This window comes from Eubalaena glacialis, chromosome 2 (genome assembly GCF_028564815.1).
Source record: "Eubalaena glacialis isolate mEubGla1 chromosome 2, mEubGla1.1.hap2.+ XY, whole genome shotgun sequence".
In the NCBI taxonomy this organism is placed as follows: Eukaryota; Metazoa; Chordata; class Mammalia; order Artiodactyla; family Balaenidae; genus Eubalaena; species Eubalaena glacialis.
In genome coordinates this window covers 32,435,882-32,460,750 of record NC_083717.1, presented here as the reverse complement: position 1 = coordinate 32,460,750, position 24,869 = coordinate 32,435,882, and the positions used below count along the sequence as shown (strand labels likewise).

At 42.6% G+C, this 24,869-nt stretch overlaps 1 protein-coding gene across 1 annotated transcript in view; it reads left to right on the top strand.

The window, feature by feature from the left end:
• Positions 1-24,869, top strand: part of TRPM1 (transient receptor potential cation channel subfamily M member 1) — an 83,262-nt gene that overhangs the window by 25,833 nt on the left and 32,560 nt on the right. The window contains exons 11-17 of the mRNA XM_061181412.1: positions 6,219-6,392; positions 7,481-7,615; positions 8,366-8,416; positions 10,908-11,048; positions 11,933-11,962; positions 16,323-16,615; positions 19,114-19,342. Of these exons, the coding sequence (XP_061037395.1) occupies positions 6,219-6,392; positions 7,481-7,615; positions 8,366-8,416; positions 10,908-11,048; positions 11,933-11,962; positions 16,323-16,615; positions 19,114-19,342 (1,053 nt within the window). The remainder of the gene's footprint in view (positions 1-6,218; positions 6,393-7,480; positions 7,616-8,365; positions 8,417-10,907; positions 11,049-11,932; positions 11,963-16,322; positions 16,616-19,113; positions 19,343-24,869) is intronic.

Here is a 24,869-nt window from a genome sequence, read left to right as displayed (position 1 = left end):
CAACAAGGTCCTACTGTATAGCACAGGGAACTATATTCAATATCCTGGGGTAAACCATAATGGAAAAGAATATGAAAAAGAGTATATATATATATATATATATATATATGTTTATAACTGTATAGCAGAAATTAACATTGTAAGTCAACTATACTTCAATTTTCAAAAATTAATTTTTTTAAAAAAGCAGCTTCTTTGATGGGTTTTGTGGATTGGGACTCAGGGTAAATTTTTGTTTGCAAAACGGGCTCTGCTGCTTCAAAACGGGTTTGGAATATCTAGAGGGTTCATGTCGGACTTTAAAAACCATATTTCTCAAAACAGGCCTGGTATATCCCTGCAAAAGACATTTCATTTTTCACAGTCACCCTTTATTTAATTAGCGTGAAGAATTTAAGGAATCAGATGAGTGTATTAAAGGAATAAGATACAGGGTTGGGGGGCGTGGTTTGTGATGTTGTTTACTGAACTACGCAAATTAAGAAGAATAGCACGACACCTTAAATATCTTAATTCCTTTTGAATCTCCTGGTTTTAACACTCTTGGTAAAGGACTTGAGAGCAAAGTGAATTGCTCCATGAATGGTTATGAGGCAGCTTGCTGTGGCAGAGAACCTAAGAGATTCCAGAAAGGATTGCAAAAAAGGGCTCTGTCATGAGCTCCCAAGACCAGCTACTCAGTAAGAGGGATCCGGCTTTTGTTTGCTTTTTTTCTTTTCGAGTGGCAGCTTTCTGAGGACGCGGTCCTGAGTCAGCCACACAGAGAGGGCCAGGCTTTCAAGATTACAGAAGGGACCTGACCCAGGGAACGGGCCACACACGCAGGCCCTACCTGGCCTGAAGCAACGGCCTTTGTCCGTCTTCTTGTTACAAAAGCAATAAGTAATTTCCAGAAAGCATAGAAAATACAGACAGGCAAGATGAAGGAAACAATCACTCATGACTGCCCCCCCTTAGAAAAATTCAACAATACCGTATGTGTTTTATAATTTCATTTTTTTCACTCTTATGTTGGCATTAAATATTCTCCAACCTCCTTTTTCACGTTGCTTAGTGTTTTTTGCTTTCTATTATCCAGTGGACGCATAAATATGGTTTGAAAAGCAAATAACAGAGCAGAGCGTACCATGAAAAATGCAGCCCTCACACCCCACCTCCCAAACGCACTCAACTGTCCCCGTGTTCTGGTTTCCTGACAGCGGCCTCTGTTCATTGACATAACACGTTTTATCACTTTCTCGATTAATCACGTGTAGCTGTGTCTTTCAATTCTCCACTTGGAAAGAAAAGGAAGTAGCTCGCTTGTCCTGCCTGCTCTGCCCCTCCTGTTTGATGCCTGTATGTTTAATTCTCTTATTGGTTATCATGATAGCTTTGAACCATCTACTTGCTTCATCAACGTTAGGCTCCCACGTTGTAAAATGAGGAAGTTAGTGGCTCTACACATCCCCTTCCTTTCCCTACACCGTCAGTGTTCCTACTTGGGTCATCCTCATCTTCTACATGATGGAGATGGTTGATGCTTACACGTCGTTCTGTAATCCTCACTCAGGTCTGTTTACATCTCACTCTTTAATCATCACATTTTCATAGTGGTCCTTTTTATTTTTATTTTTTTACCTGGATATTTATTTTTATTTTTTAACTGGGTATTTGCTTCCAGTTCTTGACTGAGAACAATGAATTATGTTGCTGTGTACATTTATGTGCAGGTCTTATGTGGACGTATGTTTCCATTTCTCTTCAGTCGATAGCTAGGAGTGGATTTGCCAGGTAGATGGAAAATGTATGTTTACCTTTTTAAGAAACTGCTTGTCTGTTTTCCAAGGCAGCTGTAGCATTTTACATTCCCACCAGCAATGTAAGGAGAGTTTCTCTATGTCTTTGCCAATATCTGGTATTGACAGATTTTTTTAAAATTTTAACTATTCTAGTGATTTGTAGTAGTATCTCATTATGGTATTTATTTATTTATGATCAGATATATTTTTAACCTCAATAAAGGAGGGACAAGCTTCAAACAAATTTCTAATGTAATTCTCATTTAAGACATGCATATTTTTTCTTTTTTAAAAAATTGAAGTATAGTTGATTTACAATGTTGTGTTAGTTTCAGGTGTACAGCACATATATAATTCAGTTATTATGTATATAATCTTTTTCAGATTCTTATCCATTAAAGCTTATTATAAGATATTGAATCTCGTTCCCTGTGCTATACAGTAGGTCCTCATTGTTTATATTTTTTTATTTTTAATTGAGATATAATTGACGTATGATGTATTAGTTTCAGGTGTACAAAGTAAAGATTTGATATTTGTATAAATTATGAAATGATCACTACAATAAGTCTAGTGAATATCCATCACCACACACAGTTACAGTGTCTTCTCTTGTAATAAGAACTTTTAAGATCTACTCTCTTAGCACCTTTCAAATACACAATACAGTATTATTAGCTGCAGTCACCATGCTGTACATTGCATCCCCAAGACATTTATTGTATAACTGGATGTTTGTATCTTTTCACCATCTTCATCCACTTTGCCCACCCCCACCCCGCATACTAGGTCTTTATGTTGATTCTAAAAATGGAGAAACCAGAAGACTTTACTGTGATTCTGTACAGATTGTTCACTGCTGAACCTAACATTATGGCTGAACTCAAAGAGAAAGAAAGGTAGCCCTGGGTCAATTACCTGGGCCACACAAAGGAAAATACAACAAGCATCAAGGTTCCTACAGTCCATCCATTGTTTAAAATTATGGGACCTTTGCGTTTCCTTCATATTTGGACCATGACTTATTTGAATAGCTAGATGTTTGCTTTTCCTTGCATTTCCAAATTGATTCTCTTTTTTCTTCGTACCATATGCCTCACATCATTAAGACGATCTATTCTTTTAATTATTACTGTCCACTGAGTGCAATTCCCTTTCTTCTTGTAGAATCTTTCAAAGCCTCGTGTTTCTCTGGATGCTCTCAAAGTTTACTGTGCAGCTGACCACATCAGACACCCCTGCAGTGTGTTCTCAGACAGGCTCATTTCTTCCCACACTCCATGTCTTCCTCTCTCTCAGATTTCTTTTTCATTTCACTGCAGTATATCTTCAAGTAATTTTTTTCATGAACATGTGTGGGAAGATAACCATTCTCTGTCTTTACACGTCTGAAAACACTCTGCCACACACCAGGCTCATGGTTGCCATGTGATCCTCTTCCAATTATGATGAACCACTGTCTTCTCTCAGATGTAGTTTGAGGTCTGCTCTTTATCTTCAGTGTTTAGAAATTTCACAAGGACATGTGTTCTATTTCAAACAAATAAGAATGAAATGTACAGAGACAGCAAACTCAAGGACTCATATGGCCAGTCATGTGGCCATTCATTCTGCTTGGCTGTCAAAGGCCCCTTTATGATAAAGACCCAAGTCTTTCCCGAGCTCTGTGAAATTTTCTTCTACCGCTTCTTTGAGTATTTCAGCCTTCATTTTCTCTCTTTCTCTTCCTCTGGAATTCCTATAAGTTAAGCAAATGTTGGTCCCCTTGGGCTGATCCTCCATTTTATCATTTCTGTCTCTCTATCATTTTGCTGTAGGTTTTTGGAAATCGCAACTTTTTCCTTAGCATTTTTTTGTGCTATTTTTTTAAATGTAGGCAATCCTATTTTTGATGTCTGAGAAAGCTTTCTTGTTTCCTGATGGTTCCATTTTCATGTCAGCCTGTTTTCATCTCATGAATGCAATATCTGAGGATACAAATTATATTTTTTTTAAGTCCTCTCCTGTTCCCTGAATTATCTCTATTTTCTCCCTGGTCAGCTGTTCCCATTGTTCATTTCGTCCTTTTCTGTTGCAGATCCTTGCTTGCCTATCCCCATTTCAGAGTGAGGGATGGGACTGAATAATTAGTATAAGGAGCCTATTTTACAAATAGGTTTTTCTCCTCCCTGGGAAGACTGACCAAGAGTTCCCCATTTAGGAGGGGGTGTCTACTGAACAGCTTTTATTTGCCCTCTGCAGATTGGAGCAGGCTGGTGCGGCGCTGGACCTCCCTATGCAGACCCTCCCAATTTTTTTTTTTAACATCTTTATTGGAGTATAATTGCTTTACAATAGTGTGTTAGCTTCTGCTTTATAACAAAGTGAATCATCTGTACATATAGATACATCCGCATATCGCCTCCCTCTTGTGTCTCCCTCTCGCCCTCCCTATCCCACCCCTCTATGTGGTCACAAAACACTGAGCTGATCTCCCTGTGCTATGCGGCTGCTTCCCACTAGCTATCTATTTTATATTTGGTAGTGTATATATGTCCATGCCACTCTCTCACTTTGTCCCAGCTTACCCTTCCCCCTCCCTGTGTCCTCAAGTCCATTCTCTACGTCTGCATCTTTATTCCTGTCCTGCCCCTATGTTCTTCATAACCTTTTTTTTTTTTTAGATTCCATATATATGGTTAGCATATGGTATTTGTTTTTCTCTTTCTGACTTACTTCACTCTGTATGACAGACTCTAGGTCCATCCACTTCACTACAAATAACTCAATTTTGTTTCTTTTTATGGCTGAGTAATATTCCATTGTATACATGTGCCACATCTTCTTTATCCATTCATCCGATGATGGACACCTAGGTTGCTTCCATGTCCTGGCTATTGTAAACAGAGCTGCAGTGAACATTGTGGTACATGACTCTTTTTGAATTATGGTTTTCTCAGGGTATATGCCCAGTAGTGGGATTGCTGGGTCGTATGGTAGTTCTATTTTTAGTTTTTTAAGGAACCTCCATACTGTTCTCCAAAGTGGCTGTATCAGTTTACATTCCCACCAGCAGTGCAAGGACCCTCCCAGTTCTTCAGCAGACATTCTTCCAGGTTCTGCCTGGGGTGAAGCCCAGGAGCAGAGTTGCTCTGCACTCACCCACTGGGGAGGGGGTGTGACATACGAGAGGGGGTGGGTGGTCTCCTGCTCTGTAGACAGTCCTTTACTAATCACCATGCTTTCTAACCACCATTAACTCTCCCTCTTTGGAAATCTGGTCCCACCTCCACTATTACCCCCACATTACTCATCCTGGGCTTCAGCTGCCTCCCCACAGCTTTAACTACCCAACAGCATTTCCAGAAACGTCTTAATGGCTCTGGTCTGCCTCTTCTCCCTGAAATGAATTTTTCTTTTCCATAGTCCTCCGCTGTCATTTCCACAGGAAGAGAGGGAAAGCAGGAAACACGAGATCAAGACCACAACCTGGAACCAAAAGTCCTTCTTTGTCTCCCCCACAATCAAGTATAAGGTCTCTCAGGTCTTCCTTTAATAGTTGAAGTTCTCCATCAACTATGTGCCTATGACTCTGTAGTCTTTCTAGAATTCTTTTTTTTTTTAATTTATTTATTTTATTTATTTATTTTTGGCTGCGTTGGGTCTTCATTGCTGCGCGCGGGCTTCCTCTAGTTGCGGCGAGCGGGGGCTACTCTTCATTGTGGTGCGCAGGCTTCTCATTGCGGTGGCTTCTCTTTGATGCGGAGCACGGCTTCTAGGCATGTGGGCTTCAGTAGTTGTGGCTCACAGGCTCTAGAGCGCAGGCTCAGTAGCTGTGGCACACGGGCTTAGTCGCTCCATGGCATGTGGGATCTTCCCGGACCAGAGCTCGAACCCGTGTCCCCTGCATTGGCAGGCGGGTTCTTAACCACTGCACCACCAGGGAAGCCCTGATCCTTTCACAGTTGTCTTCTCTGGTCTTCATCAGCTGCCACAGACACTTCTCTTTGGCCCCTTTAAACTTACCTCTCAACACCCTTTCCTTTGGGCAAAAACACTCTCAGTCAAAACTTCAGCCACTTTAAGTGCATGAGTGCACTTCATCAAGCATATAAGTAACAGCGGGTCATGAAATCAGGAGCTTCTCCATCAGGCAGCCAGGCCTGTGACAGCTGAGAGTGTGTGTGTGTGTGTGTGTGTGTGTGTGTAGTCACAAGTATGTGTGCCTGCGTGCATGTCTGTGCATGGGTGCTCATGGTTGCATGAGTGTGTGTGCATGTGTACCTGTGTGTGCACCTGTGTGTGCACGTGCACCTGTATGTGGGTGCATGTGTACCTATCTGTGTGCATGTGTGTGCGAGCGTGTGCATGCAGAGGGGAGGGGCAGTCCGTGCACTTGTCCTGGGACATGGGTCGGCTTTAAATCCCTTTCCCAACTCTGCCTGCTGTGGACTGCAGCCCCTGGGAAGCCTGGCCCCCCCAACGGATAGCAAGGCCATGGAGAAGGAGAAGAAGCCACCCACAGCGACCACCAAGGGGGGCAGAGGAAAAGGAAAAGGCAAGAAGAAAGGGAAGGTGAAAGAGGAGGTGGAGGAAGAAACTGACCCCCGGAAGCTCGAGCTGCTGAACTGGGTACGTTAGACGTGTTTGCTTCCGTTTCCTGGGCTCCCGGGGACCTTGGAGCCAGTAACCCTCCTCCAGGGAAGGGGGCAGTTCTTGCTTCCTCTGCCGCAGCCCCACCCGGGGCCCCGAGCCCAGGAGGCAGTGATGAAGCATTGATGGGACAGTGTCAATATTTCAAGTGGCTGGCAGGATGTCACAAACGCCAAACGGTCCTGCTTTGGGGGAGAATGAAGTCACTCACAGGGGAGGCCCGGGCCGCCTTGCCCACCAGTGCCTCTCTCCACCTGCAGACACGTGGATGTTTGTTGCGTGGAAAGACGGGAAACAAATCAATTGTGAAGAAATGCAGCTCAGGGACAAAAGATGGAGCCTATGATGGGGATGCAGGGGTAACTGCAGTCGGCTGGGCTGGGGGGCTGAGACACGCAGCACCCGTGGTTCTGGCCTTGCTGCTGTCAGGACACAGCAAGACATGGCGCTGGGCCTCTGTGGTGCCCTGTGACTGGCATCATCGCAGTCACTCACCCTGGTGGCCCGTGGCATGCCCACAGTGGGTAGTTCTCAGTCAAGGAAACAAATTCTCTCCAGCAAAACCTCACGTTACATTGAGCGCTGCAGGTTCCACCATTGTTGAAGGGTAGAGACACAAATGATAACTAATAGTAGATAAAATGCTACAGTCTACCACCTCAAAAAAACACTGTATATGGAGATCCGGGCTTGGAGACTCAAGCACTGATTGGAGTTTTATTTTGAATTTTCCTTCTCATGTTTACATTACAAGAAAAGCTAATCAACTCTATTTTAATTTTTTTAAAAAGCCTGATAACTAGAGAGCAACACCAGTTTGGCTGTCATTTTTCACTTTGTATTAAATGTATCCATCTGTGATGCTTTGATAGGACACCTAGGGACAAACTGAGAAGGAAGGAGGGGGCAATGGGGCGTGTTTACTCAGGACAAAAAGTAAAGAGAGCCTTGTTCAGGATGCTCTGGGTCTGGGGGCCGGAAGAGGCTTTCCGAGAGCTTCCAGGGTCCCCTGCCCAGTGTCCCTGTCCCTCCTGAGGCACTCACGCCCCTCTCCTGGGCTCGCATAGGTGAACGCGCTGGAGCAGGCCATGCTGGACGCACTGGTCTTAGACCGAGTGGACTTTGTGAAGCTCCTGATTGAAAATGGAGTCAACATGCAGCATTTTCTCACCATCCCGAGGCTGGAAGAGCTTTATAACACAGTGAGTGGTCCAGAAGGAGGGAGGGCGGAGGGGAGCTAGCCCTGGGGATGCAAGAATGCGCTCGGAGGAGGCATCACTATCAGAACACGGCTTCAGCGAGAGGCCCATCGTTTAAGGATGACTGCTCTCACCTGACACGCAGGCTCGGCGGATGGTCCCATCTTCACCCACCTCCACCAGGCTAGCCAGCACCCCCATCTGTAGCATTAACTCAGGGGTGGTGCACGAGGACAAGTTTATACAAAGAAAGAATCCAGCCCCCGGAGTCATTAGCAGAGTGAAAAGATCCCGGGGTGAGCGGTCATTTGTTCCTGGGGACTCCCACTTTTTATGAGGCTTCGGTGAAAAATGGAAAACTGAGTTTGCACAGCAAGGAGCTCCTGATATTAGAATGAAAGTGTTCGGATGAAATCCTCTTGGCTTGTATTATTACCATGTGAATTTTGAGAATGTACATTTCCTTCCCCATTCTAAAATTTTAAGCAGCAGAAGTGGTCCTGGGTGGTTGCTTGCTAAAGCTTGATGAACTGTTAAGAAAATATAGTACATCCTAAGATGCTCTTTAAAATAATTCAATAAAAGGTATTTAACATATTTTTGAACATGTGGGATATTTCTTACCCATGACAAGTCCTAGTCCTGTCTTGTAAAAGACACAGGACTTCATTAATTCTATAAAGTAGAGCTGGATTTTACTCCAAAAGTTGAAGAGAAAAACATATTTAATATGGCTGAATGTTTCTCTTTCAGAGACTGGGTCCACCAAACACACTTCATTTGCTGGTGAGGGATGTAAAAAAGGTCAGTCTGCTCTTTCATAGTCCTTTACCTGTTGACGTCTTTTAATGAGACATTTTTTAAATCAATTTTTTAAATTTCCAAATGTGTCGTCATCTTATTGGAGGCATAAGAAGTCATGAATTCCTCTCTCCATGAAAAGAGTTTACTTTAAAAAAATGTCATCTTCTTTAAATGAAATGTTCATCCCACACACAATGGGCTCGCGCTGAATGACTGTTTGACGGTGGGTTGGCCCCATCACCAAGGCAGGAGCACCAGCCAAGGGGTGGGCTCCTCACTGCTGCCCAGAGCCCCCATGCTCTGCGTGTTTCAGATCTGCCCCTCACCCCTTCACTGTGCCTCTTTCCAGAAGTCCTAGCAGGATGGGCCTCATGTCATTCTGTGTGTCCTGTGCAGCAGTTCTTGGCTCTTTCTGTTTCCTCCTTAGTAAGTGATAGATGCTTTCCCCCATCCCCAGCGCTACTGATGCCTTACAGTCTGCCTTCTTGTAGGATCCCGTCCACTCCCTGTTCTGTCCTGGTGTTCCTTGGGTCCTATCACCACAGGCTGGAGGGTCAGACAAGGTTAACGCAGAGCAATTCATTCAGCCAGAATGCAGTCCCTGGCATGCAGAGTGCAGGACGTGTACTCATGTTCTGAGCGGGAGGAAGTAACGCAAAGGAGAGAAGAGAGCCTTCAGCCAGAGTCCCAGATAGTCTGGTCAGACTTCATACAAATATCTAATTCCGCTAATGTGAGAATGTGGCTTTTACTACGCACACTCATTGGATCAGAGCAGAATCGGTGGATCTGGGAACCAAGAGAGACCAGTGAGTGCCCTTGTTTCCCACTTTCACAGATTTCTTAGATTCAGAAGCGCTAACATTCAAAAGCCACAGCTACTCAAGTGTAGACCCAACCACGTCTCACCTAAGTGGCTTCGATCATCCTCCCGCACTCCCCAGGCACAGGACGCCCCCACTTAAAAGCCTCCACGTCTCATGAAATTCAAGCTCCTGCTAAGAAACTTGCACCCACTGGGCCTATCACATACCCACCACACGTGTTCTGTCCCAGGGCCATGACCGTCTCACATCTGCAGTGCTCTCCCCCCTCGGCCCCTACAGCCCCTGCTCTGCCCACTCCTACCTGCCCAGTGTCACCCTCCACAGGAAGCCCTTTCTCACCCTCCCACCTGCCCACCCTAGCAGAGTGGGGGCCTGAACATGCTGCTGCATCGGGACTGAGGGTGGCTTGGCCCTTTTCCCCCAAAACAGCAAGCTCCCCAAGGCAGGGCTGTATCTCCTTATCCCCTCATATGGAATCCCCGACTTGGTCAAGGATCACGGTAGGGGCTGAACAAACTTGCAATGGCTGAGTGAAGGATTCAGTCCTCACGTACAGGGCGGACATTTGGAAGGTGTAGCCTCCATGGGACGGACCCCAGGTTTCTACCATCATTTCAGCCATAGGAAATTAACCAAGCAGGAAACAGCACATAGCAAAACATCCTTATAATGGACCGGTCAGCTCTGCCTCCTGGATAAGCCAACTGCCCACTGGCGTGAATGACCGACTTACGGATGCACGGATGCCCCCCTGCCCTCCTCCCCTCCACCCACACGCTACCTTTATCTCAACACAGCCTCTTCCGTTCTGCTGCAGGACTCTGCCCCTTCACCGACTCCCGGGCACATCAGATAGTTTGCAGTGTTTGTGTTCTTACTGAAATCTGAGGGGTCCCCCAGAAAGTCACAGGGCACCATGTGGAGCTTTCCCTAGAAAGTTCCCGGCCCCAGGGGTATTCTGTCCGCCCGCTGTCTTCCACAGAGTCCTCCTGTCTGCCACGCTGCTCACTCCCTCCTTCTGCAGAGAATCTGGACGCCAGCCCCCCGAAGCTGGCTTCTCCCCTGCAAGCAGCTGTCAAAGCACCTTCTCAACAAAATGAATCTGCTCTTTGCACCAGCTACACCATCTTTCCTTTATGTATATTTTCCTTAATCAATTTTTTTTTTATCGAAGCATAGTTGATTTATGTTGTGTTAATTTCTGCTGTACAGCAAAGTGATTCAGTTATACATTTATATACATTTTTAATATGCTTTTTTATGGAAGCATAGTTTATAATGTTGGGTTAATTCCTGCTGTACAGCAAAGTGATTCAATTATACATATATACATTCTTTATATATATATTCTTTTCTTTCCCTTATGTTTAAATGCACATTACAGGCCATTCTGTCCGAGCCCATGGACAAGCCCAGGCCTCTCCCCTCCAGCCTCATGGGCTTCTAATTCTTCTCATTGGGAAGTCTAACCCATTTTCTGGAACATGGTTTACCCCCTTATCTCCCACAATCCTATAGTAACAGACTGAAGATTGTTTAATGCCCCGTTGGTACCACTAACTCTCACGTCGTAGGCAGGAATGACCATGATGCCGAGGTGTTGCCGAAGTCCACGTTGTGGGTCCCTTCTCGCAGGGCCTGAGACACAGCTTCTTTTCTTACAGGGCAACCTTCCGCCCGATTACCACATCAGCCTCATAGACATTGGGCTCGTGCTGGAGTACCTCATGGGGGGCGCCTACCGCTGCAACTACACAAGGAAGGGCTTCCGGACCCTTTACAACAACCTGTTTGGACCCAAGAGGGTAGAACTCAGCGAACACGTGGGGTTCTGTGGTTCCCGGAATCACATGTGGTTCCTTGCTAGCCTTTCCAATAACTCAGCCGCTTCAAAGCCGAGCTCGTCACCCCATCCCGCAACACACCTGCCCGTCCTCCCGCAGTGGCTCTCGGTGGGAGGTCTCAGCATGCCTCCAGACGCTCAGGCTTCACCACGCACCTTCCTCCCTCAGCTCGTTGGGCCACACAGCCCAGCACTTGCCCTGGCCCCATCCTTTGTCCGCAATAGCCTTCCTCCCAGGCTCCTTTGTCTCTGCCCTCTCCCATCCATCCTACCACTGGACGTGCCCCAGTTCTCCAAAACGAGAGACCCAACAGTGCCCTCCCTGCTCAAAAATTCCCGAGGATCCCCAGCGCCTGACGAATCACTGTCAAGCTCATGATCACAGTGTCTAAGGCTCTCCCCAGCCGTCCCCACCCTGCTGTTGGCGACCATGTACCACTGCCAGAATCAAACTCTACTACTGTGTCTGCGGCATCTTCCCCCATCAAAACCCCACGTGTGTTGCAAGCCCAACTCACGTGTGAGATCGTCCATGAATCCCTCGCCTCACCCGCACTCAGAGCCCCATAGCTCTGTGTCTGCTCTGTGGGTGAACTTCTCTGGTTCTACCTGGGATGTGGGTCCCATGTCTGCACATCTCTCTCCTCACCTGACCTGGGCTGACAGAAGCAGAGGTTCCATATTAAAGCATTTCCTTTCCTTGGGTTTGTCCTTAATTGTTAACGATACCAAGTACTTTTTAATCTATTATTATTGCTACTAACGATATTACTAATGTACAACCCCCAGTATCATAACATCAGTTATCTGATTCCATTCATTTTTTTCTCCCCTTTCATTATGCAGCCTAAAGCTCTCAAACTTCTGGGAATGGAAGTAAGTAGGACTTGTTTCCAATGGTTTTATGATATTGTGGTCAAGTATATGGAGCCCTCTTCGTTTTGTATTGAACATAAAATTGCACAAGTTTGTTTTCCATGAATAAATCCACTACACCACACACCAAAATTTACTTGGATGATTTAGTCAAATTATATTAAAAAAGATCACAGACATGTTTTAAAAGGTAAAAGCCACCCAATTCATTTTTATCAAAATCAAGAACAAGTCAAGCACATACATTATTGTTGGCATCATTAACCCCACTGGTTTTTAAAAGTGTTCTGCAAATTTTACCACATGAAAAAATAAATAAAAGAAGGATACTTTAAAAAGGGGGAAAATTATTATCGGCAAAAAAATTTGGTTTCTAGAAAACCCAGAAACATTGACAAAGTTTCCTCATCATAGGACAAAGGTATCCAGAAATAACCTTAACAAGGAAACTTAAGAACAAAACACTAGGACTTCGCTGGTGGTGCAGTAGTTAAGAATCCTCCTGCCAATGCAGGGGACATGGGTTTGAGCCCTGGTCCAGGAAGATCCCACATGCCGTGGAGCAACTAAGCCACAACTACTGAGCCTGTGCTCTAGAGCCCGTGCGCCACAACTACTGAGCCCATGTGCCACAACTACTGAAGTCCACGCGCCTAGAGCCCGTGCTCCGCAACAAGAGAAGCCACCGCAATGAGAAGCCCACGCACCGCAATGAAGACCCAACGCAGCCAAAAAAATTAATTAATTAATTTTAAAAAAGCACTAGACATGAAAATATATAAATGAGTGAAATAATATTATAACACAGAATAATAAGGCTGTCTATTGTAAAGACTCTTCTCAAATTCATGAGTCAAATAGCATCCCAATTTCTGTATGGATTCAGGGTAGAAGGTTTTGATTCTGTGTTCACAGTTGACACCAACCTTCAGCATAACTAGAAGGGTTATGATATGCAGCTTTCCATAAGTCCATGCTCTCTTAGATTGGTTGCATCATGTTGGCTTTATCTGTTGGTTGAAGGTCTGGTGGAACTCTCCTGTAAAATAGCCTGGTCCCAGTCCTGTGTTTTAGGGGCATATTTTTCACTGCCTTTATAATAATTTTCATAACATGAGTTCATTGAGCTTTTCTATTTTCTAGAGTCAGCTTTGGTCAATTATATTTTCCTAGCAAACAATTTACTTCTAGACTTTCAAATACTTTGGTATAAACCTTTACATAGTATTCTAATTTTTTCAATATCTTTAGTTGTGTGGCATTTCTTGTTCCAATTTTTTTATATTTATATCTTCTCCCTTTTTTTCTTAACCATATTTGCCTTCAGATTTGATTGGTATTTTTGCTTTATTAAGCAACTTTCTTTTTTCTGTTTTCTATTTTATTAATATCTTGATTTGTATTCATTCCTTCCATATACTTTATATGGAGTTACTGTATTATTTTTATTGACTCAATTTGAAAGTGAAGTTTGCCCATTTTCTTTTTTTTAATTTTTATTTTAATTAATTAGCTCAAAGGAATCAATCTATACTGACAGATTGTCAAGGCACTGGGATAGATGGGGGAAGATTATTTGGGAGTGTATGAGAAAGAGGCCCTTCCCAAGGGACTCCAAATTATACCATATTTATAGTGTTCACGTCGTTTTTTTTTTTTTGGCCACGCCATGCGGAATGTGGGATCTTAGTTTCCCAACCAGGGATGGAACCTGTGCCCCCTGAAGTGGGAGCATGGAGTCTTAACCACTGGACTGCCAGAGAAGTCCCTGCCTATTTTCAATCTTTCCTGTATTCCAATAAATGCATAAAGAGTATACATTTTTTCTCTGAGCATTGTTTTCATGGTATCCCACAGGTTTAGGTAAGTAGAACTTTCATTGCAATTCATTTCTAAACAGTTTATACTTTCCTCATTAATCCACAAATTATTTATAAGTGTATTTTAAATTTTCCAGGTACAGAATTTTGTTATTGCTGTTATCCTACTCTTGTTGATTTTTAATTTTATTCTTTGAGTGTATACTACATGATTTCTGATATCTGGAATTTGCTGATATAGAAAATCTCAAAAGAATTAGGGAATAATGCCAGGTGGATTTTTGTTAATGATTCATGTGTGTTAGAAAAAATGTGTATTCCCGGTTTGTTGGGTACAATACATATATGTCTTTGTCAGATCAAACTTGGTAATGTTATTATTCAATTTGCTTCTATCTGTACTAGTTTTTTCAAGTTGATTTCTAAGTGAGGTGTGTTTAGAGGCTCTTACTGTGATTGTGGATGGGTCAATTTCTTTTTAACTTCCAGTTCATATCTTTTGTTATTTTATTGGGTTGTTTCTTTTTCTTGTTGCTTTGTGGCAGTTCTTTCTTGCATTTTAGGGAAATTAATCCCTTGTTGGTTATATTCTTTCTCTAGCAATCTTAAAATTATTTTAAGAGAATTTGCATACAACTAGTATTTTAATAATACAATGTATTATTGAAAGATAGGCTTAAAAGGGTTTCTGTTTTACAGCATTTTATTAGTCCTTAGTGGATTTTTATTTGACTGGATATATTCTTGAAAATAAAGCTATGTTTATTTTTTAATTTCCATAATGTCAATTTTTAACCTATGTAGACCAACCTTCCTAAATGACCTAAACTGTAGTTTTACTGGGACAAATTAGAAAATTTGAACAAAAACACTTTTAAAATTAATTAATTAATATATTTATTTTTGGCTGTGTTGGGTGTTTGTTGCTGGGCGTGGGCTTTCTCTAGTTGAGGCGAGAGGGGCCTACTCTTCGTTGCAGTGTGCAGGCTTCTCATTGCGGTGGCTTCTCTTGTTGTGGAGCACGGGGTCTAGGTGCACGGGCTTCAGTAGTTGTGGCACGCGGGCTTAGTAGTTGTGGCACACGGGATTAGTTGCTCCGTGGCATGTGGGATCTTCCTGGCCCAGGGCTCGAACCCGTGTCTCCTGCATTGGCAGGCAGATTCTTAACCACTGTGCCACCAGGAAAGTCCCTGAACAAACACATTTAAATCCAAGGCAAGATACAATAGTTTCAATAAAAATGTCAGACAACTCATTATAAGGTTACAAAACTTGGGTTAGTCATGAACAACATGTGATAGGAATGGGAGAGCCAGTCTCCCCCCCTCACCCCCACCCTGCCCAGCCACTCCAGCTGTGTGTATGTGGGCAAATTATTCAGACTTTGGGTCACAACTTCCTCATCTGATGGAATGGAACACATTCACAACCTCTCAGAGTCAGTATAAGAATAAAAGTAGATCATTGACGAGAAAGCTGTTTGCAAAAGAGCAAATATCCATTTCTGTTGTCTACTGGGTACTGAAGTCCTAGCCTGGAATAGTCTGAGCTCCATATATTTCCATGCCACTCCCGTGTTTCAACCCCAATTCTCCCAGTCATGACAGACGTTCCTTTAGGGTCCTTCTCCGTTTTCAGAATCATCCCTCATAATCCCTTTAGGAAATGGGAAATGTTGACCCTCCATTTATAGCACATCCATGAAAAGACAAAGCTCATACAAAATGGAGCACTTGTGGGACCTCCCTGATGGGTCAGTGGTTAAGAATCTGCCTGCCAATGCAGGGGACACGGGTTCGAGCCCTGGACCAGGAAGATCCCACGTGCCGTGGAGCAACTAAGCCCGGGCACCACAGCTACTGAAGCCTGCGGGCCTAGAGCCCATGCTCCTCAGGAAGAGAAACCACCGCAATGAGAAGCCTGCACACAGCAACAAAGAGTAGCCCCCCCTCACCGCAACTAGAGAAAGCGCGCAGCAACGAAGACCCAACACAGCCAAAAATAAATTAATTAATTAATTAATAATAATTTTTAAAAATGGAATGCTTGCTTCCTTAAACCATTGGTAGGGAAACAAGACATTTTTCTCCATCCCCTTTTACATTTTTCCTATTAATCTCTGGTTCAGCCATATCTGGCAAACAAGTATTGGTACTTGAAGACTTCCCTGAGGAAATAAGCTACAGGCTTTATCTCTCCCATGGGGTGATTTGGATTGAAGTGTTTTCTTTGTTTTAGTTTTGCAACATCTCTTCAATTTTTGGAGGCTTCTGGGGGAAAAAAAAACCTGCCAACCCAGGGGTATAAACTCTTCAAACAGTAGTATGCCTTTTCAGCTCATTTGGTTTTTGATGGTTTACTTCTCATAATAAACATGTGCCTCTTTTCAAAAGAATTAGTACACTGGTTGGAAACCACAGATGTACTTAGAATTCTCTTTATTCCCTTGGAGGGAGAGGTTTCCCTTTTACCAGTTGTCCTGAAACCCTTTGTTGCACGTTTATGGCAGAACCATGGCAAAGGTGCTTCTCTCCCCTCAGGATGATGAGCCTCCAGCCAAAGGGAAGAAAAAGAAGAAGAAGAAAAAGGAGGAGGAGTTGGACATCGATGTGGACGACCCCGCCATGAGTCGATTCCAGTACCCCTTCCACGAGCTGATGGTGTGGGCCGTGCTGATGAAGCGCCAAAAAATGGCAGTCTTCCTCTGGCAGCGGGGGGAGGAGAGCATGGCGAAGGCCCTGGTGGCCTGCAAGCTCTACAAGTCGATGGCCCATGAGTCCTCCGAGAGCGAGCTGGTGGACGACATCTCCCAGGACCTGGACAACAACTCAAAGTGAGTGTCCAGAGGGAATTTAAGTACCAGGAGACACTCTGGTCCTGAGCGCCGTCCCTTTGCTGGGAAGGGTGGCAAATGCATCTCTCACTTAAGTACAGTTACCTTTAATGCTTGTTCATCAAGTGCTTTGTCCATTGTGTCAGTATTTTTCCTTCTGTCTCTCTGAGGCGTTTCTGGACTCTCATTGTTTTTGCTGACTGCCTTCTGGTGCAAACTAGGGAAACCCAATTTTAATCAATATATGTTTTTTGTTGAAATATAGTTGATTTACAATGTTGTGGTAACGTCTGCTGTATAGCAAAGTGACTCAGTTATACATCTATATATATATACACATATACATATATATACATATACATATATATATACATATATATACATATATATACATATACATATATACATACATATACATATATATATATACACATTCTTTTTTTATATTCTTTTCCATTATGGTTTATCACAGGATATTGAATATAGTTCCCTGTGCTGTGCAGTAGGACACCTTGTTGTTTATCCATTCTATATATGAAAGCTTACCCCAACCTCCCTCCCCCTTGGCAACCACCGATCTGTTCTCTATGTCCATGATTCTGTTTCTGGGAAACAAAATTTTAGTGCAAAGACAATGAGACCAATTTTCATAAGGAAACAACCTTAGTGAACCTGTGCCCTTGGACTTGACCTTCACAAGTACCTCTGGATTTCCCCCCCCTTAGGACGGCTACAGGGGGCTGGAGTTGGGTATTTCCCTCCCTCTAGTTCAGTTAGGCTCTGATAAAACACCAATAGGTTAAGCTCTGGTTAGCCAGTTTCCCCCGAGGGCAGGCCTTGTTAAGAAGAACAGAGTGCTATGGGCATAGTTCAGAATGGACCCTTTCCCCTCTCCCAGATGGCAGCATGAGAGGATTCTTCCCCCATCTTCTCTGTGAGAACTTGGTGGGGCTCCTGGAGGTAAAACTCACAAAAATGTGGACACTTCTCTAAGCCTGGGCCACCCGGAACTATTAACTTGCAGACTTGTCCTCACGGGGCCTCCAGAAATTCATCAATTACAGTTCGGGTTTTCCAACCTGGCGCTGGTTCCCCGGGTTTGCGCTCCATTAAGTTGCGATTCTCAGTATCTGCCTTCTGTCTTTCCAGTTTGGTGGCCAGCAATTTGCCCTGTGACCTCAATTCTCTGATGAATCTAGAAAAGTCGTGGATTTTGAGTTTGTTGAGCTTTTTTACTTTTTATTAGGTCAGAGTGGCAACTTCCAAGTCCCTTACGGGTGGAACCAGAAACCGGAAGTCCCCGTGCAACTTTACAGACATGTGAACTTGAATTGTACACAGGCCCCTCTGCCAGCATGTAATATCTTTGTTTTGTGAAGCACCCTGCTTATCTTTTGGACTGGATTTCTAAAATCACTAGCTGACTTCTAAACATCAGGTGTTCGAGCCTCTTACAAATAAGGAGGCATTCCCCTGCCTCCATCTGTTGGCAAGCCCTGTCCCTCTGCTGCCTAGAGGACCCTCGTGGTGACCCCCTGCAGCCTGTGAGTCCTGAGGCCAGAAGGTACTGCAGAGTCTGCGTCTCCATCCCCCACAAGTAATGCCGCCCTTTTTCATCCTTCCACTCAGAACTGGCATCAAATCTTCTATAAAATGGAGAAACAAAGCAAAGAAAGGTGATCCCTATAGGACTATACCTTAACCACATCGATGCCACACAAAAAGTTGAAGGAACAAGAAATGTTCATGACTATCATTAAATCCTCGCATCAGGGTCATGTGGAAAGGGAATACATCTTATGTTCACAAATCACCTGTGTCCCCTTCTCCATCTGCCACTTGGTTCCCATCACTCCCCCTCCCCCTCCTCCAGCAATTGGTCCTCCTTGCTCTGGGTCCCCATGGCAACTAGACCTTGTCTCCTTCACAGCACTGAGAGCGCTCTTGTAATCCATGTGTCACTGAAGTATTACACTCATATGGGAGAAGGCGCGTGTGCAAAACATGCAGCTTGATGACTGTTCACAAACACAACACACAACTTTGACCAGCACCCTCAAGAAACAGGACCCTACCTGTGCCACCAGTCCTCCTGGAGGCCCTTTCAATGTCCACCTCTCCCCTGCACCAAGGATGGCCACTGTTCTGACTTCCAGTCCCACAGGCGCTGTTTTCAAACTCTCATTTGCCATCTTTTCCATCTGCATCCCTGTTCCATGAATGCCTGAGGGAAGGGACTTTGTCTTTGCTCTGTCCCTGGGGCCTGAGGGGCAGACTTGGGATCCACCTAAAGCTCCATCTACAGCAAGAGCAGACAGCCCCTGACATGGCTAAGCACGGCCCCTGGTCCCTGGCTGTCCCCTCTGGATACATCCCCTGGAGCTCCCAGAGGACAGGGAGTCAAGGACTCTGTGTCCTGTGTCTCCATGACATCCCCGTGGACACAGCTCTCTAATGAAGAGCATGTGGCCACCCCGCTCCCATCTCTGTCTCTGCAGAGACTTTGGCCAGCTTGCTGTGGAGCTCTTGGACCAGTCCTACAAGCATGACGAGCAGATCGCCATGAAACTGCTGACCTATGAGCTGAAAAACTGGAGCAACTCGACCTGCCTCAAACTGGCTGTCGCAGCCAAACATCGGGACTTCATCGCCCACACCTGCAGCCAGATGCTGCTGACTGACATGTGGATGGGAAGGCTGCGGATGAGGAAAAACCCTGGCCTGAAGGTATGTGTGACGTGGTTGGTAAGCACGGTATAGTGACAAGTGACACCCGTGAGCTCTGATTCCCTGCCTTGCTGAGCTAAGCACTTGCTGTGGTTTATTTCATCCATGACTCTGAACAACCCCAGGAAGGAGACGCCATGGCAATCCTTGTCTTACAGGAGAACCTGAAGCTGCAAGATTAAAGGATAGGATCTGAGCTGCAAGGCGTGGGTCTGGCTCCTGAATCCAGGTGGTCTAACGCCAGAGCCTGACCTGCAGCATGACTGGCTTACAGGCTTGGAGTCCACCCTAATCACTCATGCATCCCTGGACCAGCCACCCGCCGCTAAAACAGACACCTGAGCTCTATTTCTATAGATGCCCTTATAACTCTGAAATTGTCTGATATCGCTTTGTTTTACTTTTTAAAAAATTTTTACTGAAATATAGTTGATTTACAAGGTTGTGTTAGTTTCAGGTGTACAGCAAAGTGATTCAGTTATACATATGTGTGTATAGCTATATATATATATATTCTTTTTTTTACATTCTCTTCCATTATAGGTTATCACAAGATATTGAGTAGACTTCCCTGTGCTATACAGGAGGTCCTTGTTGGTTATCTACTTTATATATAGTAGTTTGTGCCTGTTAATCCCAAACTCTTAATTTATCCCTCCCCCTCTTCCCCTTTGGTGGCCACAAGTTTGTTTTCTATGTCTGTGAGTCTATTTCTGTTTTGTAAATAAGTTCATTTGTATCCTTTTTTAGATTCCACATATAAGCGATATCATATGATATTTGTCTCTCCCTTTCTGACTTACTTCACTTAGTATGATAATCTCTAGGTCCATCCATGTTGCTGTAAATGGCATTATTTCATTCTTTTTTATGGCTGAATAATATTCCACTGTGTGTATACACCACATCTTCTTTATCCATTCGTTTGTCAATGGACACTTAGGTTGCTGTCTGATATCATTTTAATTGGCAATGCTTTCATTCTGTGGGGTTTATGAGAGAATATGAAGCTATGAAAGTGTTTGAAAAGGATTTAGGGGATAGAAAATTGTACTGAGACCAAATCCCAGCTCTGCTGTTTACTACTGTTAACGACTAGGTTATCTTAAGGAGAGACTCTAATCTTCAGATAACCTACTCTGTGATGGCAATATTATACTGAGCTCATGGGATTGCTATGAGGATAAAGAAAAGACCATATATGTTATCCTGGGCTTCAGGGTTCTGACATACAGAAGGCACTTCGTTTCTTAAAAATATGTTGGAAACAGTTCTCAGAGCTTTCTGAGATGCTTTTCCCGGGTTATAATCCTCAAATTGGGCTTGAATTAAAATTTCCATTTCTTTCTTTAAAAAAAAATATAAATGTCATGCCTAATTGCCCAATTATACACAATGCACTAAGCTGATATTATACATAAGTTTGGATATTAATAAATAGTTTTCAGAATATCAAGAATAATGAGAAGATCCTGAAGATTTTTTTTAAAAAAAGAGCAGGTTTCCTACAGAGGGATGAACATCAGGTTGGCATCAGACTTTCCGTTAATAATACTGAAACCTAGAAGGCACTGAAACAAGGCTTTCATAGTTCTGAGAGGATTTGGAACCTGGATTTTTTTTTTTTTTTTTTTTTACCCAGTCCAGCTATTTTAAACATGAGGATAGGATATCTATTTAAGATGACAAAGATTCAGGTTATATACTTTCTACTTACTCCTTCAGAAAAAGTACTTCAGCTGGTATTCCACTGAAAGAAGCGTTCAAAATTACAAGAACACAGGTGATGTGGAATGCAAGAAACAAGCCCCAGTTTTTAAAAATCCCCATATGAAAAAGCAGTTGGATGAAATAAGTGCAAAGAGTTAGTGATATGCAAGAAGAAAGTACACAGAAGAATAGAAATGATTCCAACAAATAGATGCAGTGACTAAGATGCTGTAAAGTATCAGGGGTATGGGTTAGGGAAACAAAAAGAGTTCATAATCATTAATGAGAAAATAGAAGTAGAATCAAATACCAGGGAAAACAAAAAAACTGTACACAAAAGTTAAGCCTCGGTTATGATTTAAATTAAAATTTGGTACGATTTTTGAGTGACTGGTAGAAGGTAAAAAAGACCATTTGACCTTTGATACCATGATCAGGTTTCTCTAGTAGCACCAGAATTCTACATTAAAATTGCAATCACAGCACGCCATGTGGCTGTACCATAGACAGTATTTTATACGGTAATAAAAATGTAAATGCTTTTTATTGATCTTCAGTTTTTTAGAATAATCCAATAGACAGAGTATTGAAGACCTAAATATAAATCCTAAATATAATACAAAGGTTATCAAGTATGAAACTACGAAAGTAAAGGTACAGATAAGAAAAGTTGGCTGGTGGGAAGGGGAAGAGAGAGTGGTAAACAGCATAATATCCCCATATTGTAAAGTGGGGAATCAGAACTGTCAAGAGTTATTGAAACAAGAGGTGAAGATTCCAGTATATTGTGTAAAGTTACAAAGGTAACTTCATAGGAACTGAAAATACTGATGTGGTTGTTAAAAACGGGAGCAGAGGGGGAAGGAGATAAATTAAGATAAAGTCTCATCTAAAATAATAGGATGTCAATAGATACTTAGATTACTAAGATAGTACTTAAATTAACAAAGAAATAGCAACATAAGATATCGCCTATGTTGCTAAAAATATGAAAGTATCCATAACAGCTAAAACCAGAAATAGAAGCAAGTGTCTCAAACTAGAATTCAAAAATTTCTCTTGAAGACAAATGATATTAAACTATATATTTTAAAAAACACACTGGGAACCTGAGTACATCAACCCAGAATAACCAACATCAAGACACACTTTAATAAAGTTATGGGATTTTAATGAAAAAAAAAATTCTTTGAGCTTCTAGGCAAAAAAAAAAAAAAAAAAATCAAGTGGCTTCTAAGGGGAAAAAATTCAATTATCATCAGACTTTCAATAGCAACCATTTATGTCAGAAAAAAAATGGTGTGTATCATATAAAAATACTCCCAGAAAGAAAATTGAGGCAAAGATTTTATATCTAGCAAAAGTGATGGTCAAATATAAAGGGTACACATGACATGTTGCCAACAGGCAAGAACTCAGGGAAATATTATTCCTATGAGCACTTTCTGAAGAATCTGTTAGAGAAAGAATCTCCAACAACCAAAATAACCAGAGAGGCATCAGCAACAGGACGGATAGTCAGCATCAGATACATATTTACTTGTAGTGTTAAAACTAAGTGACAGTTAAGTGGGAGAGAAAATAGTATATAACAGCTATATGTTCTGATAATATAGATATAATAGAACCATTTAAAAATGAGAGGAGGGACTTCCTTGGTGGCGCAGTGGATACGAATCCGCCTGCCAATGCAGTGGACACGGGTTCGAGCCCTGGTCTGGGAAGATCCCACATGCCGTGGAGCAACTAAGCCCGTGCGCCACAACTACTGAGCCTGTGCTCTAGAGCCCTCCAGCCACAACTACTGAGCCTGCGCACCTAGAACCTGTGCTCTGCAACAAGATAAGCCACAGCAAGGAGAAGCCCACACATCTCAATGAAGAGTAGCCCCTGCTCGCTGCAACTAGAGAAAGCCCGCACGCAGCAACGAAGACCCAACGCAGCCAAAAATAAATAAAATTACATCTTTTTTAAAAAGTAAAATCAAATTAAAAAATTAAAATGAGAGAAGAATGGGGAGCACCTGTGCAAAAAAAAGTGTAACTTTTCAGTAATCATAATTGATAGTGGTAGTATTAACATCATTATTCTGAAACTGTTAAGTTAAAGCAACTGAATAACAGTGAGATATTTTAATTCTGTCACACCCCTCTGTCCTTGAGAACTAGGACTTGGTGTGGAAGAAAAGGAAACACAGATGTAATCTGGAAGAGGATAAGCAGAAAAGCCTATAGTACTTAATTGGAAGCATCAATATGAATTCATTCCAGCTCTGGCTAATGAAAAGCCTAGAAACAAAGACCTACCCAAAAGCATGAACATTCCTAGTGCCCAGATTGTGGCCTTGAAATATCATTTCCCATTCACTGAAGCCAGAACTTCTTGGAGAAATGGTTGATTCCAGGTCTGTAGCAGGATATGTACAAGATGAGCCCAGAACAGTTGACACGCCAGATGTTAAAGAAGCTATCAAGGACCCCTAGGGTCAGATCAGGGGGACCCAGGAGCAAACATGAAGAGGCTTCCACTGGCCAAACGAACAGGACAGTTTGACTTTCAATACTATTACTAATAGCAATGAATAGCAAATATCTTTAAATCCATGAGTTCATAACAATATTTTTAAGTAAATATATACACTAATAAAGAACTATCAGAAAGAAAAATTATGAAAACAGTCATCCCATATACAGTTGTATCAAAAAGAACAAAACACCTAGGAATAAATTTAACCAAAAAGGTGAAAACCTGTATATTGAAAACTATGAGATATTAATGAAAGAAATTGAAGAAGACACAAATAAATGGAAAGATATTCCATGCTCAAGGATTGGAAGAATTAATATTGTTAGAAAGTCCATGCTACCCAAAGCAATATACAGATTTAATGCAATCCCTATTAAAATTCCAATAGCATTTTTCACAGAAATAGAACAAGCAATCCTAAACTTTATGTGGATCCAAAAAGATTCCCAATAGCCAAAGCAGTTCTGAGAAAGAAGAACAAAGCTGGAGGCTTCATGCTTCCTGATTTCAAACCTTATTACAAAGCTATTGTAATTAAAACAATGGAAACAGGCACATAGATCAATGGAACAGAATAGAGAGCCCAGAAATAAATCCATGCATATACTGTCAATAAATTTATGACAAAGAAGCCAAGAATATACAATAGGGAAAGGATAGTCTCTTCAATAAATCGTGTTGGGAAAATTGGACACCCACATGCAATGAAACTGAACCACTATTTTATACCATACCCCAAAATTAACACAAAATGGATTAAAGACTTGAACATAAGACCTAAAACCATAAAACTCCTTGAAGAAAACATAAGCCCTTGACATGGTGATGATTTTTTTTAATCTGACACCAAAAGCAAAGGCAACAAAAGCAAAAATAAACAAGTGGGACTACATCAGACTAAAAAGCTTCTGCACAGCCAACGAAACCATCAACAAAGTGAAAAGGCAACGTACTGAATGAGAGAAAATAGTTGCAATTGTATGTCTGATAAGGGGCTAATATCCAAGATATATAAAGAACTCATACAATTTAAAAGCAAAAAAACAAACAAACAATCCAATTAAATAATGGGCAGAAGATCTGAATAGACGTTTTTCCAAAGAAGACATACAGATGGCCAACAAGCACATGAAAATATACTCAACATCACTTATCACCAGGGAAATACAAATCAAAACCACAATGAGATATCACCTCACACCTGTCAGAATGGCCATCATCAAAAAGGCAAGAAATAAGAAGTTTTGGCAAGGATGTGGAGAAAAGGATACCCTGGTGCATTGTTGGTGGG